The sequence below is a fragment of the Belonocnema kinseyi genome, chromosome 6 (genome assembly GCF_010883055.1).
Source record: "Belonocnema kinseyi isolate 2016_QV_RU_SX_M_011 chromosome 6, B_treatae_v1, whole genome shotgun sequence".
In the NCBI taxonomy this organism is placed as follows: domain Eukaryota; kingdom Metazoa; phylum Arthropoda; class Insecta; order Hymenoptera; family Cynipidae; genus Belonocnema; species Belonocnema kinseyi.
The window spans coordinates 76,321,986-76,338,686 of NC_046662.1; the positions used below are offsets into that span (position 1 = coordinate 76,321,986).

Below are 16,701 nucleotides of genomic sequence, written 5' to 3' on the forward strand. Positions count from 1 at the left end.
TATTATTAGTGTATAAGTGATATAAGACACTTTGTAAACCAAGCCGCTTTTCATCATCGTTTGGATATAAATAAACATTTTTTATTTAATATGCTTATATATTTCTGTATGTTGAATCTTACAGCAATTATAAATACGGCAAAAAGTAAATTAAAAAAATATATACATACACCAGAAGGTTCGGAAATGTGATTTTCATTTGTCGGCTCGAGGTTCTCTAGAACAAATGCAAATTTCTGGTTATAGTTTTTTTTTATCACTGGATATTGGACGAACGATATTGATTTATTTTTGTATAATTCAGGAGAAGGAGCGTAAGTTGGACCAGTTGCTGAATAAAAAAAGAAAGGAGGAATTTTACAAGCAATGGTTGGAGCTGGAGCCTGTGGCAGAAGTTGATGATGAGGAGGAGAACGAAGAAGGTGACAGCGCCCTTTCGAGTGCACCTTCATCACTTTCACCCCAACCTGGAGGGTGTGGCCAGTGGCAGGCAAATGGTGTCACGAGAGAAGCTTACGAATCCGTTCTTTTTGAGGTCGAAGAACTCCAAACCAAATTACTGGAGGAACAACGGGAATTAACACATGCCAAGAGCCAAGTTCGCGAGTTGGAAAAGGCCCTCTTACAAGAGGTATAATTTGGAATTTTTACGATTTTAATCATTTTCCCGACCAGGATATAATTTTCGTAACACATGTATGAAAATGGCGACATTTCGCGCCTGTAAAGGATGCGGGAAGTGCCTGATTCCTCTATGGTATGCCCGCACGCTGATCTCACAACAGAGGAATCTGGCACTTCACGCACACTTTAAAGAAATAATGGCCGTAGGTCAGAAAAAACCCTGATAATCAGGGTAACTCAGCAAATTGAAAACAAATCTTGCAAAAATTAGCAAATTTGTATTAGAGGCACTTCAAATAACAGTCAAGGACAATAAATTTGACAATTCTTTTTTTATTTAAAATTGTTTTCTTTTTTCTATAAAAGATTCTATTTTAAAAATGGTAAAAGATGAAGATTCTGGTCTTTAGATATTAATGGTGAGAGGTAATGAAAGATTAGTTAGAAAAAAATTAGGGAATTTCAAAAGTGAAGTTTTATTGCCTCTCTAAAATAATATCGATAATTCGATTTCCTTCACTTTTTTTAGTTTCTACTTCCTGACGATTACAATTTTAGTTAAAAACTTTCTTAATTTGTTGAAAAATAAACAATTTTGTTTAAAAAATTTGTTTTGAGTGAAAATGGAACTTTATTTTTGAAGATTACTCTTTTTGTTTCTGTTTTTAACTATGCTGTTGGACATTCATTTTTTCTTTGGTTGAATTTAACTGTTTTTATTTCAATATAAAATTTTTTGGTTACAGTATCTACTATTACATTGTTCTTTGAAAATTCATATTTTTTGTTTGATAAAAGAACGACTTGGTTGAAGATTGAATCACTTTGTTAAAACATAATTTTTTGCTTAAGATTCATTATTTCAGTTGAAATTTCCCCTTTTTTGGTATGAAATTAATCTTCTTGGTTTGAAATTTCCTCTTTTTTTCGTTTAACTTTATCTTTCTTTTTTGAGTGAAAAATTTGTATTGGTTGCAAATTGGTCTTTTTGGGTGAAAAAATAATTATTTTAACTGAAAATTTATCTTCTTGGTTAAGAATTTCGCTATATTGTTAAAAAAATTTTTTTTTCTTTTGTTGAAAATTAATTTCTCTTTTACTAAAAATTTGATCAGTGATCCCTTTCGTTTGAAAATTGAATTATTTTGTCAAAATTTAAACTATTTTGTTAAAAATTCCTCCTTTTTACGTCAAGTTTAGTTATTTGGTTTTAAATAAAACTGTTTAGATAAAATAATTTTTTGGTTTGAAATTTGACTATTTTGTTGACAATTTTTTTGGTACAAACTTGAACTGTTTTTCTAATAATTTTCTTTAACCATAAACTTTTATATTTTTCTTGGAAAATCCATGTTTTCGTTGAGAATTCAACTATTTGGGTAGAAAATTCAACAGTCTTTTTGAAAACTCACGTCTTTGGCTTAAAAATTTAACTATTTGTTTTTTTTTTTATTTATGTGGTTAAAAGTTTAACTATTTTGTTGAAAATTCTACTCTTTTGTTTGAAGGTTTAGTTATTTGGTTTTGTAAATGAAACTGTTTGGTTAAAAATTAATTTTTGTTTATGGGAAATTCAACTGTTAGTTTATTATTCATTTTTTGAAAATTCAATAACTTGGTTTAAAATTCATCTTTTCGGATAGAGAATTCAATTATTTTGTGAAAAATTTAAATATTTTCTTAAAAATTGTATTACTTCTTGGAAAATTTTTGGCTCGAAAATTGAACTGTTTTGTTTAAAACTCGTCAGTTTGGATGGAAAATTCATCTCTTATTTTTTGTTTGAAATAAATGTTTAATTTTTGATATAAAATTAGTTTATTCTATTTATAAATGATTCAATGTTAAAAATGTCACAAGATTTAAATGTCAGACTTTGAATAATAATGATTAGTTCAAATTAAAAGTCATGGAAAAATCAGCCTATTTCATAAACTTTTTGCAACAAATTTCGCGTATTCTACGTGCGAGAAGCTATCCCATTTTTCGCACTTTTTGCGCAATATACGATTTTAATTTTATCTTCAGACAAGAGGCAGTCAGAACAGCAGAAGAGCACTTAGCGATAAGTTGCGTGATGCGGAGGAACGCGAATCAAATTTGATCGCGGAGATGTCAGATCTTCGGGAGCAAAATGAGCTTCTGGAATTCCGAGTTTTGGAATTGGAAGAATCACCTTTTCAAAGAGAGTCTCCGGATCCGGCAGACAGCGGAATTGTATCACCTGAACCGATTCAACTTTATAAGGTACTAGAAATAATAATAATTGACAGATAGTTAACTGTAATAACAGTGAAAAAAGAAGATAGTTATGATTCCAATTATAATTTCGATTAATTTTGATAGTATTAAGTTTGGAATATTTAATTTGGGACATTTTCAAAATAACAATATTGAAAGAAGCTTAATTTTGAAGGCATGACTTTCAAGCCCTCATTTCTTAATTACTCACTGCTTATGATGAAAAGCTATAATTTAAAAGCATGTAGAGTGTCAAGCGCTTTTACGAAATTTTTCAATTTTGCAGGCTTTCCTAATTTGAAGTTTAGAGCCCTGAATTTTAAATTATAAAATGTCAAAAGTCTCAAATATGCTATTGTAAGATTCTACGAAATTTTATTTTGAAGATTTTTCGTTTAAAATGATCTATTACGCTTTTTAATTAATATTATAAAATTTAGAATGTTGTGCAGTTTTCAAAGATTGACAACTAAAATACATAAATGGTGAATATTTTAGTATGAACTTCAAATCTTTTCCCAAGAATTTCAAAGTGAAATCTGTGATATTTTCAAAGAATTAAAAATTAAATTGTGTCGAAATTTCTAATATTTTTCTTGAGAGCCATTCGTTTTCGAAAAGTTTTTCATTTAAAATGGTTCAGCTATTAAGGCTTTCAATTTGAATTAAAAAAATGTACAATCTGAAAGTATTCGCATAGAAGAATTTGAAATTGTTCAATGTGTTCACTTGGACACATAGAATTATTTAAGGTTTCTCGTTCGATTACTGGAATTAAGAATCAATATATCTTACTTCTAGTCGGATGAGGCTGTCTTACTAGATAATACAAAATAAAATAAATACGCAAGCATGAATATGTTATTTTGCAATACTCCCCCATTTGGCATGCCTTGAAACTAAAATTTTAATGAGTTTTGATTGCTTTAATTTTAATTTTAAACGTTTTTTAATTAAGAATTATTGTTATAATTTGAGCACTTTACTTTTCAATTTTCTTTTAAATACTTAAAATTTTTATTTTGTCGTTTAAGGGCTGGAATCTTAAAATTTGAATGCTAGCGGAAAACCTCGTGTCAACTGGAAAGAAAACGAGAATCGAATGGAAGCTTTTTCTGAGATTTAAGTTATGAGCTTGATTCGTACTGTTTTCTTTATTATTGAAAATTGTACGCGTGTCAAATTCTTGAGAAAAAAAAGATTATTTGAAACTCTAATGTGAACGTACGGGCAGATTAAATTCATCCAAATTTTGTCGCAGTTTAAAAGTTTGTCATAATGAGTCATCTGTCACTTTACTAAATTTAAGACAAAAATCATACATGCCTTTTCTTTACTGTTAGGTTTATGAAAATTTATTTTACATAATATATTACATAATGTTTAATCGTAAATGGTACCGAAAAGGAAGGCATTTATCATGTTCGTCATAAATTTGGTAAAGTGACAGGCGACTCATTTAAAATTTAGATAATTGAATTGAGTTTGAGAGAGTAGAGTTTTTAAAAATAACTTTTATTGTCTCATACAATATTAAGAATAGGGGACATTGAAGATGTTTGTTTTTTTCTGAAAAAGGCTTCTAGTTTAAAGATCGCATTTTCATATGTATATGAAAAGAACGATAGGGCAAGACTTTACATCAAATTTTTATTCAAATTTATAATATAATAATTGAAACAATTAAAAAATTCAAATGGTTCTGCAAACAATGGCCCATAAGTAATAAATTTGAATTTTACCTACTATTGAAGTTTATTAACGCTTCTTCAAATTTTACATAATAAATCATCATTAACCGGCAAATTAAGAAATATCCAGTAACATTTTAATTAATTTTTGAATGTTTAAGCAATATTCATTTGTTTGAACATTACATTTTTTTAGTTAAGTCTTGAAATGAATTTATATTCCAGGCTTCATAAGCTTTTAATCAAACATGGCAAAAAAATCTCAAGAAAGTGTCGCTATACCTAAATATTTTCAGGTACTGCTTTGTTTTCGAAGAAAACTCGAAAATGCTTTTTAAAAAAATTTTCAATTTTATTTTCAGAACGCATTTTTTTCTTTCTTTCTCTAAAAATACATAACAAACAATTATAAAAGTAAAAATATCTGAAAATATAAAAATTTGTAAATAATTTGGTGAAAAAAATTGTTTCTCCTGCTCTTTTTGGATGAACTATATACTTGAACAAATAGGTATTATTGAAATAATCATTAAATTATTTAGACAATTTTTAAACATGTTTACAATTGATAAAACAAAACTTATGACGCTTAGAAAATACATTCATGTCACGACTTACTAGAAGAAATTAAACATTTGAACGAATTAAAATTGTTTAAAAAATTTAGTATTATTTAAATAATTACTGAATATTTTTACATTATCGATTAATGGTGATTTATGAAAACGTAACTTCAGAAAGCGTTAATATACCTCAATAATACGTAAAATGGAAAATGTTAACCTATGGGATATTTTTTGGAGACCTATAAGAGAGTCTTAAAATCATTTAAATTTAAAAGTTAGAATTAATTATGAATTTTTGACGAATTCTGAACATGATACTGAAGCACATTATTATTTATATGTAACATTTTATCGCGTCTCAAATCGTAGAATAAGAAAAAGTTGTCTTTTTCCCATGTTAAATCAATTGAAAACTTCATGGTCTTTGAGGCACGATTTAAAATTAACCAACTTGGCTCAAAGGAAATTTTTTTTTGATTCGAACAAAGCTGGAGGGCAACGAGGACATAATATTCTTAAAAAAATACCCACTAAGTATGAATAATAACCACCCTAAAGAATATGCATATAATGCATGTTCTGAAATTCTCACGTTTTCAGATACCAAATACCAGGGCAAAGACCGTGGCTATTAGTTCAAGCCAATTAAACCGTGACTTTCGCCAATCTATGTTATGTTAAGCTCGGATGTATGCGCGTCGGAGGCTATAAAAGTTGGAGATCTTCCTCTTCGTAATATGGTCCCTGCGTTTATGGAAAGTTGCATGACATGAATGTAGATATATGTCCGCTTGAAATACCCGATTATATGACTTAATGATCAGGTAATTCCCAGTAATTCCCATGATAAGGCGCACTTCGCTCTTAGCTTTCTGAAATCAACCACAAGATATTTTTGTCACTTAAAAACGCCGCCAAACCGGTACTTGAATTTTAAGAAGATTAACTGGCGACTTAAAGAACTTTGTGAGGTCATGGTTTGTTTGCATAGATAAAACGGTATTTAACTGCAAAGCAGGATGGTTAAAAGTCTAATAGCTAAAAATGGTTATGCTCATTGGTTTGCAGACTTCTTCCGGGTGAAGTAAATAAAGTATCAAGATTGTATTATTTTTGTTTCAGGACCAATCAAATAAACACAGAGACCGGGCAGTGGCGACAGTGATTCCCTACACCTCAACCTTGACCCAACCAGTGTCTCCAGTGCCCCAGAAACCTCCACTGTCGCTTCAAGAAAGTGGAATTTTTGAGGAGGAAGAGGAGAATGAAGTGGAGCTGGCAAGTTGTGGTACCCAGACGGAAGCCCCAGCTGGCGAACTTCTTCAGGAAGTGCAGCGATTGCAGGAGCTTCGAGCGCGAATCCAAGAACGAGCGGTGAAGGTTCCTGTTTCTGTGACTGACACGAAAACCTGTTCCTCTCCTGAGGTCAGCGAGGCCGCGGACATCGCTCAACTTGGAGCCTGCCAGGAGAGAATACGTGACCTGGAAGAAAGGCTCAGTGCGTACGAAGAAACTGAGGAGAAGTTCCTTCAAGAAAGACAGCTTTCCAAACAACGTGATGAGGAACTACTCGACGAAAATTACAAACTTACGGAGAAAATTTACTGGCTGGAGAACGAACTGCGAAATGTGAAGGAGGTGCTGAAGGAGATGAAGAACGTTGAAACAATGACAGAGAGAAAATCTTTGGTTGATTTCTCCTCACAGTGCGATGATATTGAAGAAAGAGAAACAGAGAAAGCTGAAAGAGAATCATTTGGTAAAGAAGATTCAATCGATGGATCTTGTGAAAAAATCTATCAAGATTCTGCTAAGATTTCCAAATCTTCTAGTTCTTCTGATTCCTTTAAATCTTCCGGATCTTTTAAGTCTCTTGATTCTGCAGATATTCGTTGCACAGATTGCAGCAAACTTTTGAAAGATTTTGAGACAAGAATGGAGGAACTTGCAAAGACGGAGTATTTTTTGAGACAACAGATAACTGTATTAGAGCGGAGAGAACATGCATTCATTGAAACACTGAAGCAAGCGGATAGCACTTGGTCCAGTATGGAGATGGATTACAAGAGAAAGTATGGTGAGATGCAGGAACGTTTAAAAGCACAGACAGAGCTGAATCGTGTTTTCTTCGAACACTTCTCTGCTTCAAATAAAATTAACTCGGGAGTTCTAACTGAAAGCGAATGCATCGATAAGGTTGTACAAAGATTGAGTGGTGTCTCCTATCCGATGGATGTTGTTGACGGAATTGAGAAGATGGACGTTGAGGGAGAAGATAGAAGAAAGGAGAATAATGAGGCTGCTGGAGATAAGACTGAAGTCATGAAGACTGTTCAAATCCTTGATGGCAAAGAGTTGAGGTGTCCGGCTATGAGTGAAGATCCATCTATTGTGAATGAGTCATCAACTGGGGTGAGTTGTGAAAGTTTTTCTTGGATTTGTATTTATATTTGTATTTGAGAATTTTTAACAAATAAATTTATATGGATAGGGCAACTTTTCTCGAAGTTCAGCGACTAAAGAGGCAACAGAAGCTAATGAAGATGAAGAAATGGACAAGAACTCGTCGGTTCTGAGAACCGTGGTAGAAACTGATGGCCCGGTGTCGCAGATCAGCTTAGTTCCTGAAGATGAAGAGCGATACGAGGATCAGGCAGAGGCTCTCATAACCATAGATGAATCAGAATCTGAAAAGAAGGTTAGACACAGGTGGAATAGTAAAGAGCAGGAGGGTTGGGCGATGAGAACTTGGAATACAAATAAAAAAAGGGTCGGCAGTTTTGGGCGGAACAACCTCGGTCTTCGAAATCGGCGACTAATTTTGTATAAGGAAATTTGTGTATAGCCATCGTTTCTTAGTCGTAAGAGTCAGCGTAAGAGAGCTACTGGACGCAGGGCCTGTCATTATTCGAAAAATATCTCTGTCAGTTTTATACAGTTGGGTCTTCCGATAATTTTCAAGAGACACGATATTTTACGAGTCGATATTTTACGTCAGAGTGTGGACAAAAGAATAAGGACTACACTAAACTAATGTAACTGTTTCGGAAGTTGTAAGCATGCAGATGAAAACGCCGACTCTTAAGAGCGAAACTGGAAGGCCAACTTCGAAGAGAGTTTCGTGGGATGGACAACGAGAGACTGAGTGAACGTGCTTCTTGATGTGTACTCATTCTTGAAACCCTGGCTTGTCAGCTGATTCGAATCTGGCCAAAGGTCAGTTTGTGAATAAGTCCCTAGTTGCCAACCCTCAGATGCTATATTAAAAATCGCTCATCTACCAAACAACGTCCGTTTCTTCAGGATCCCTCGCAATTCCGTTAAGGGTCAAAGTTTCAGCTTCACAGTAAAAGTTGAGCTCCAGTTGACCCAAAGCTCATCAAACTGAATTGAGTCAACTTGAATTCAATTTATTTCTGTGTTCTAATCTCACACGTATCATGTTGTATTTCCTCTTCGAACACTCTGGAGTGTTTTGTCGATCTAATATGCTACTATGATTGACTCAATAATCTCAATATGCCTTTTTAAAGCTGAACTAGTTCAGTGAGTAGAGTAATGGTGTATTACCATCAGCATCTCCTTTTTACTTACTTCATGAAGTGATTTTGTGCTCCTAGTGTGAAGAACATCTGCTTGTAGCAAGCTTAAAATCTGGTGGTGGTGCTTTTCCTTCCTGTGAAATTGATCTTTTTCACCTTTGGAACTTTCGAACATTATCCCTTTATCAGAAAATGTTAGAACAAAGACTTCGAAAATAATGTGAACCGGATTTGATGATTCCAAAGGGGACCATTAACTAACAACTGTATCTAGAATTTTTTATATTTTGTACTTGAATATACTAACCAGCAGATCTAATAAGTTTTAATCTGATAACGCTATTGGGGATAGTATCTTTTTCTACACAATTCTAAACAGCCACTTTATTTCAATAAATTTTTGTATTTAGTTCACTTGTGGAAATTTTGTTGAATCTCGTTTGATTTCAAACAAATTTCTTTTCCAGTGAACAGACACAGAAATATTCACTGTATGTAAAATCTTTAAAGAAATTACATGCTGTTCTCAGGATTTAAGTACAACTTCTCTGATAGGTACCTTGAAAATAACATTTCATTTCTCAGTTAAACAAGCTTCATAATAATTTCTTCTCCTCTTATTTATAAAATCGTTAAAAATTCTACACTAATGATTATAACGGGAACAGATAATTCTGAATGAAAATCGTAACAACTTTTTATTATCAAAGAATGTTCCAAGGAAAGCAATTTTGTAACCAAACCTGATTTTTTCGCAGCAAGTAATCTACTTTCGGTGGAGGTGAAGGGCCAATTTTCTTCCTCGCGGTACCATTTAGTCAAATTGATGGCTTTACAAACGCAGCAAGCTTCACATTAAGTCCAACTCGAAAGGAACTGTAGTTCTGAAGCATCCGATGAGGTACGACAAAATCTATAAAAATGAAATAATAATTAAATTAAATTATAAACACTGCAAGCCTCGCACTCACTACACTATTGAAAATATTTGATACTTTTTTCAGCGATGACACTATTTTGCTACACTGCATTTCGAAAAAAATAACACCAAATACACAATTTTCTTACAATTATCAGATAATGCAACTATTTCTCAACTTTTCTTTGAAAACCATTTTTGAACTTCTACGCTATTTGGCTAAAATAATAATTTCTCCTCAATGGCTGATTAAGGTCCTTGCAAAAAGACTCAATTTTGTTCGTTAATTTATTTAAGAGTCATCCAAAAATAACATTAGACAATTGGGGGAGGGTTTAAAATCTTACTGTTTCTTTTTAATTAACAACGTAATTCAACTTCTAACTGAGTTTAATTTTTAGCGAAAAAAATGAATTCTAAAAAAAAATTAATAATTGATATTTTATCCAAGAAATTTTTTTATTTAAATTAAAATTATATGAATTTTCAATTGCTACCAAAAATTAACAATTTTCAACAAAATACATTAATTTTCAAATAAAAAAATTAATCTTTAAACGAAAAAGACAAGTTTTAAACAAAATGCTTAAAATGTCAACCAAATAGTTGAAGTTTCTACTGAAAACAGAATTTTTCTTGCCAAAAGGAATAGTTAAGTTTTCAGTTGAAAAAATTAATTTTGAACAAAGAAGTTAATTTTCAACTAAAGACTTGATTTTTCAAAAAAAAAAAAAAAAAAGATTAATTTTTTACCAAACGTAATACATTTTCAACCAAGAAGATTAATTTTATACCGAAAAAGACGAATTTTCAACCAATTACATACATTTTTAACTAAATAGTTTAAACAATGAATGTTATTTTAGTGCAAATTTTATTTAATCAATTTTTAGCTTATATTTTTTTGGTTTAAAAAATTTTTCATCTGAATAATAAAATTTTTAATCTAAAAAGATCAAATTTTAACCAAAAATTGAGTAATTTAATTATTATTTAAGAGAGTTAATATTTAAAAAAAACTAATTTTCTATGAAACATTTAATTTTGTATCAAATTTTTAAATATTCATTAAAAAAATTTGAATTTAAATGAATAAGTTTAATTTTTTACAAAATAATTAAGTTATCAGTTGCAATAATTAATTTTAACATATAAAAAAGAATGTTCAACTAAGGAGATAAAATTTCATCTTAAAAAATATTAATTTTCAACCAAATAGTTGCAGTTTTAACTAGAAAATTGATTTTCTACCAAAAAGACGAATTTTTAACAAAATACATACATTTGTAACCAAATATATAGTTAAATTTCCTACTGATTTGTTATATTTTCGAGCCAAAAATACGATTTTACGAAATATGAAATTTTACAATTTACGAAATATATACATTTTCTACAAACCAGTTGACTTTTCAACAAGAAAGTTAATTTTCAGTTGAAGCAAAATAATTTATAATTCGACAGTTCCATTTTAACCAGAAAAGCTGGAATTTCTGCATAAAAGGAATAAGTTTTTAAACCAAAAGGATGAATTTTCAATCAATAAGAACTTTATTAAACAAGAATGAAAAAAATGTATAAAATTGTTGAATTTTGAAGCCAAAAAGACGAATTTTTAACAAAATAGTCAACTATTTTTTTAATTATATATTTCATGGTTGAAAAATCAATTTTTCATTCCATTTTAAAAATAAAAAGATCAATTCTTGACCAAAAATTTAACAGTATACTTTTCATTCGAAAAGAAAAATTTTTTTACTAAAAATAGATAGATTTTCTTATCGGTTTCTATTAATTCTCTTCACAATTAAGTAGAAACACTTGTAATATAAACATTGAGATTGATTTTTAACGCCTTTAAAATATTAGTTTATAAAAATGAAAATTTTATTTAAAAAGTGGAGGATATTTTCCATTTTACACTTATTTATTTCTGACTTACACTTTTTAATTCGGACTACACATAATTTTAATACTTGAAAAACTTTAGGACACTATTTCGATACTATATTTTTTTCAAATTTGTGACTCTAGTTTTTATCTCTGATGTGCGTCCAAGGCCTAACTGTGATTTAAATTTTCAAATTCCAATGTAAATAATTTTTTTCAGGACAAAATGGCTGGCGCTGCTTGGTGAGCCCAAGTGACGACCAGAAATGGTACGTCCTACCGCAAAATTCAAAATCACCTTCAATGTTTCCACAAAAGAAAAATAAATTTTAACAATGCATTCATATTAACATGTGTTAAGCGGGCCAATCAACTGCCAATTACAAGTACCTTATCTGTTTCTATCTATGACGTGTCTCTCGATATAGTATATAAAACATACTCAAAAGTAGAATCATAAAAGATAGGATAAGAGCGTATTCGACGCTTCGGTGCTTCCAAAAGAGAGTGAAACCAACCGTTTCTCAATAATGAACCCGAGTGAAAAAGTTATATATTAAACAAAATTAGCTTAAGCAACTACCGCATAATTCCACAGAGTTTCCACAGGCCAAAACGAAATCACAACGATAGGCCGGTGAAACCTGGGTGTTTCTTGGGAACGCGGAGCGACCCAAGGATGGCAGAGCTCTGCATACATAAAATATATAAGAACTTATTTTCACATATCGTTTTAATATATATGATATAAACTTCACATATAAATTTTTCAGCTTGGAACATGTTAAAATCAGAAACCAACTACGCGTGGTTTGTTTCCGGAAAAACTCGTAGATTTTCCAAGATTTGTAAATACAATGAATTCAGAAGGGTACTCGCGAGAAGCAACCTAAACGAATGTAAATGACGAAACTGTGATTTTTAAGATACGAAACTGTTATTTAAGAAAAAGTCCTATTTTCATCGACAATACTTTATATTATCGAATTGTTTGATTTGTCTAGCAGTAACCAGAGCATTACAATGAATAAACAAAAGTAGATGGCGATATAGAATGCATGCGTGATAAACAGTTAATTTAGCTCGATATATCACGGTTTTATTACGAATCTCTGTTTGCCATTGTTTTCGTAAGCCGACTCAGTTGCCAACCTACAGCTTTCTTAAACTTATATATTTTATTGTATCAATTTATCTATATTGTTTTTCCTTTTCCTCGACATATTTCAAAAATATCCATAGGTACTGGTACAGGTCTGTTATAAATAATTAATATTCTATCCTTTGAGATTAAAAAAGCTGCCAAGTGTAAGAATCTGTAATACTGCGTATACGACATGAGTTAGGATTTAGTTGATGCCTCTAGTCGATTAATTCGTAATTATTTTAAGCGTCCTTAAGATTATAATTATCTTCGACCTTGTATATTTTTAAGTAAAGAATGCTAGAAGACGAGGGTGCTTCTGCTTTCGATCATTATATCCAGCTTATTTACTATTAAAAGAAAATAGAATTTATGTTTGTAGTTTTTATTTTAATAAAAAGATCCGTTACTGTATTGAAAACATGTAATATTTGCGCATATGAATAAAATATCATAAAAAATATATTTTGCTTTCAAATTTATTTTGATATTACATTTTTAAATTGAAATTCCCTATTATTTTTAACGTTCAGTTGATTTTTAAAATAATTTTAGGCAGGAATTTTTAAAACAAACATCAAAATTTCTGACCACCTAAAATACTTCTTTTTAAATTCAGAACAATCTAAGAAAGTATGAAAATATCCACAAAATTAAAAAAAAATCTTTACCAGATAAAAAACTTGTGGGACAGACTTTGAGGTGATTGTGAAAGTTCTTAACTCGTTGATCTTACATTCAAAATATTTGTAATGTGCAAACAAAATCTTCAACTCTGCTCTGTATTTTGATGTTTTTCAACTCAATATAAAGAAGTATGTGAAGCCTAAATATTTAAAAAATAGTGCGTCACAAGATATTTTGCGCAATTTTTTATTTATAATTTCTGAAAAAAGTCATCTAAAATTTTGAAACTTTACTTTATAGTGCTTTCATATAAGTACTGCACAAAGATAATTTTAAGATATTATCATTTAAATACACTGAAAAAAAAGTTCAGTCCGGCCGACTATTCAGTTTGTAAGATTTGGTACTGCTATTATGTTAGTTGGGACAACCATTTACTTAGTTGCTGGTACTAACTGTATAGTCAGTGAAATTTATGGAATTGTTGTACGAACCAATAAAATAGCAGTATCAACTAATAAAATAGCAGTATCATATCTTACTAACTAAATAGTTGGCTCAACTAAGCATTTTTTCAGTGTAAAAACATTGAAAAAGTGAATCAAATTTCTACTAAAAATCCAAAATCTATCCCTAAAAAAAATTCTTAGAAATTAAGCAAAAATGTAGGAACCAAAAACGAGTAAGTTTGGACAAGCATACCTATTATATTATAATGTGAAATTAAGTACGCGAGAAAAAGAAAAAGTGCAAATTCCATCAGTTTTAAATGATTTGCCATTCTTTTCAACTGCCTTTAAACTCTCTAAAATCCTTTCGAATTCTTTTTACATCCTTGAAGTCTTCTATTTTTTCCGTATTTTCGAAAATATATTAATTCTCTGAATGATCTGAACGCCTTGAATGATCCCTAAATTCATGAAGTTTAATTAATTCTGAGGGTCCCTGATTTTTAAAGGCGTCAAAATAATGCACAACATTCAAAGGAATCCAAAGGGTTTCAGATATTTATAATATTCAAAGAATTCTGGATAGTTTAAGATTACTAGGAATATCGAGAATATTAAAACATTTAGGGAACTCAAAGAATTAAGACAATTCAGAAGAATTGAAGGAATTCCGGGGATTTAAAGTATTTAAGGAATTCACAGTATTAAAGAATATCCAAGAAGAAGAATTTAGAGAATTTGAGGAATTCTTAATATTAAAGGGTATTAGAGAATTCAGATTATTTAAGGAATTCAGTATATTGAGGAAATTGAAGTAAATAAGAAAATTTCAGGAATTTCAGAGAATTTAGGGAATTCAAGAAATTTCCTGAATTCGAAACATTCTAAGAATTTAGCGGATTCAGAGTATTCAAAGAATTTCAGGGACTTGAAACATTAAAGGATTTCAGAGAATTTAGGGGATTCATGAAATTCGAAATATTCAAGGATTTTAGGGAATTTAGAGGATTTCATAGCAAGTTCTTAGCTACAGGGGATGAGGCGGGTTGGACACCCCCCCCCCCTAAATCCTCCAAACATGTACATAATATACAGATTTACATGTATCACTGCATATCCGCTTTCCGATTTTTTATTCTGCTGCTTATCCCATTCCTCGAGTTTTTTACCTGATGCATCCCCCCCCCCCTCGAAATTCTTTCCTGACAATTTCAGGGATTGCAGAGGGTTTTGTGAATTCAAGCAATTTCAAGAATTTAGAATATTAATGGATTTCAGGGAATTCGTGGGAAAATACATAAGTTTTGAAAGTTATGCATTTTTTAATTTCATCTCTAGACATTTGATATTGTACCATTTTTAACACTTCAAAATCATAATTTTTAATTGTAAACGCTCGAAATTTGAAAATGATCCATTTTCAAGTAGTGAAATTGATTAATTTTCAGTTTTCAATACTTTTCCGAGAAATTATTTGAGCTGAAAAGCCTACAAATGAAAATTTCTCCATTTTAATCGTTTAAAAGACTTTGAAAGTGTACAATTGTAAGTGCTGGACATTTACCGGTTTTTTAAAAAAGAAGACTTTGAATTACAGTTTTTTCAATTACCTACATTTTTAATATAAAAGTGTTTAATTTCAAACGTCAATTACAGCAATTTTTAAAACTGAATGAAACCATAATCAACGTTCTACATGTATGTATATACGTGTGTATGTATGTCGTACATATTTATGTATGTATGCGTGCTTGTATTTAAGGATGTATATACAGGGTGGACACGCTGGGGCTTACATACATGGCGCACTTGATTGCTACCCGAAGTGTACAACAGCAGGAAAGAAGCCATTATACAGGGGCATTTTTATATTTCGATCCTTCTAGTTGCATTCGGATCAGCCATTCGGTCAACTCCGTGCATCTTCGAATCAAGTTTATCATAGTTTCCATGTGGAAACTTCAAATGGATACAAGTGTCAAAAAAATATAGGTTATGTTATGTAGTTATTACAAATAACTACATAAGTGTTTCATTAACAATGAAGTGAGACTTGTGTACTGAGGAGTAAACGTCAATTTTCTTCTGTGCCAATAACATTATGGAATGGCTTCTGAGTGACAAACACTATAAATTGGTAATAATATTGTGCGTTTTTAGTGGGCGAAGAGTGAATTGTGTTTAACGCTTATATGGCGGCATGAAAAAGGTATGTTATGAGTAGGCAGGATTTGTTTTGAATAAAGTAAATAAAATATTACAAGCACAAATTTTTAATTGACATTACCTACAATTACTTACAGCGATTTCGGTAAAAAGGTGAATCCAACTATAACCTCGAAATAATGACAGATCGACCCAGCATGTTTATTACACTTTCAATTGATTATTCTTCACCAAAGAAATGTTTTGTGGTTTTATATGTTTGTTACTGACAGTGTCGGCAGAAATAATTTGAACAATAATTACTTAATAATAATTTAACAATCATTACTTACTAATAACTTTAATAAGTAACACATTATTTCTGAAAGTAATAACTTATTTTTCATAGTTTTTTTTTTCACAGATCGATTATAGATGAAATACACATCAGGAAATGCAGATGGATTTGGTGCATTTTAGCTGGTTCATTTCAATGGACATTATTGGAAAACCGTTACCTCTAGACCTTATCCCAAGACTGGGGATTAATCAGCCTAAAATAAATTCTGAGTCATTCTGATTATATAGGTGTATCAAAAGGATATCTCGAGGTAATTTAACTTGCCTGAATTTTAATTAATAAAATAATTAGGGATTTTTTCGTATTTTAGAAAATGTTTTCTCTGGACCTCATCCTAAATTTCTTTTTGATCAACGATTAAAGAAATTAGAGACTCGCTGGTGATAGGATTGTATCAAAAATTTATCTGGACAAGATAATTTAGCCCAGAATTGTTATTCCATTTTTTTTAGAAATTATTCTATTTTCGTAATTGCTATCTCTGGATCTGACTTCCAACCTG

The 16,701-nt window shown here is 30.8% G+C and overlaps 1 protein-coding gene across 3 annotated transcripts in view; it reads left to right on the top strand.

Moving 5' to 3' along the window:
- The window catches only part of LOC117175687 (janus kinase and microtubule-interacting protein 2-like), a 248,127-nt gene extending 235,096 nt beyond the window's left edge, over positions 1-13,031 (top strand). For 2 of the 3 annotated variants that reach the window (XM_033365424.1, XM_033365425.1), the window contains 6 exons: positions 305-631; positions 2,653-2,871; positions 6,245-7,534; positions 7,614-8,338; positions 9,423-9,565; positions 11,694-13,031. In XM_033365424.1, the coding sequence (XP_033221315.1) occupies positions 305-631; positions 2,653-2,871; positions 6,245-7,534; positions 7,614-7,967 (2,190 nt within the window). In that variant the 3' untranslated portion in view covers positions 7,968-8,338; positions 9,423-9,565; positions 11,694-13,031. The remainder of the gene's footprint in view (positions 1-304; positions 632-2,652; positions 2,872-6,244; positions 7,535-7,613; positions 8,339-9,422; positions 9,566-11,693) is intronic. The other variant, XM_033365426.1, reaches the window with a different exon arrangement.
- The last annotated feature ends 3,670 nt before the right edge of the window (positions 13,032-16,701 follow it).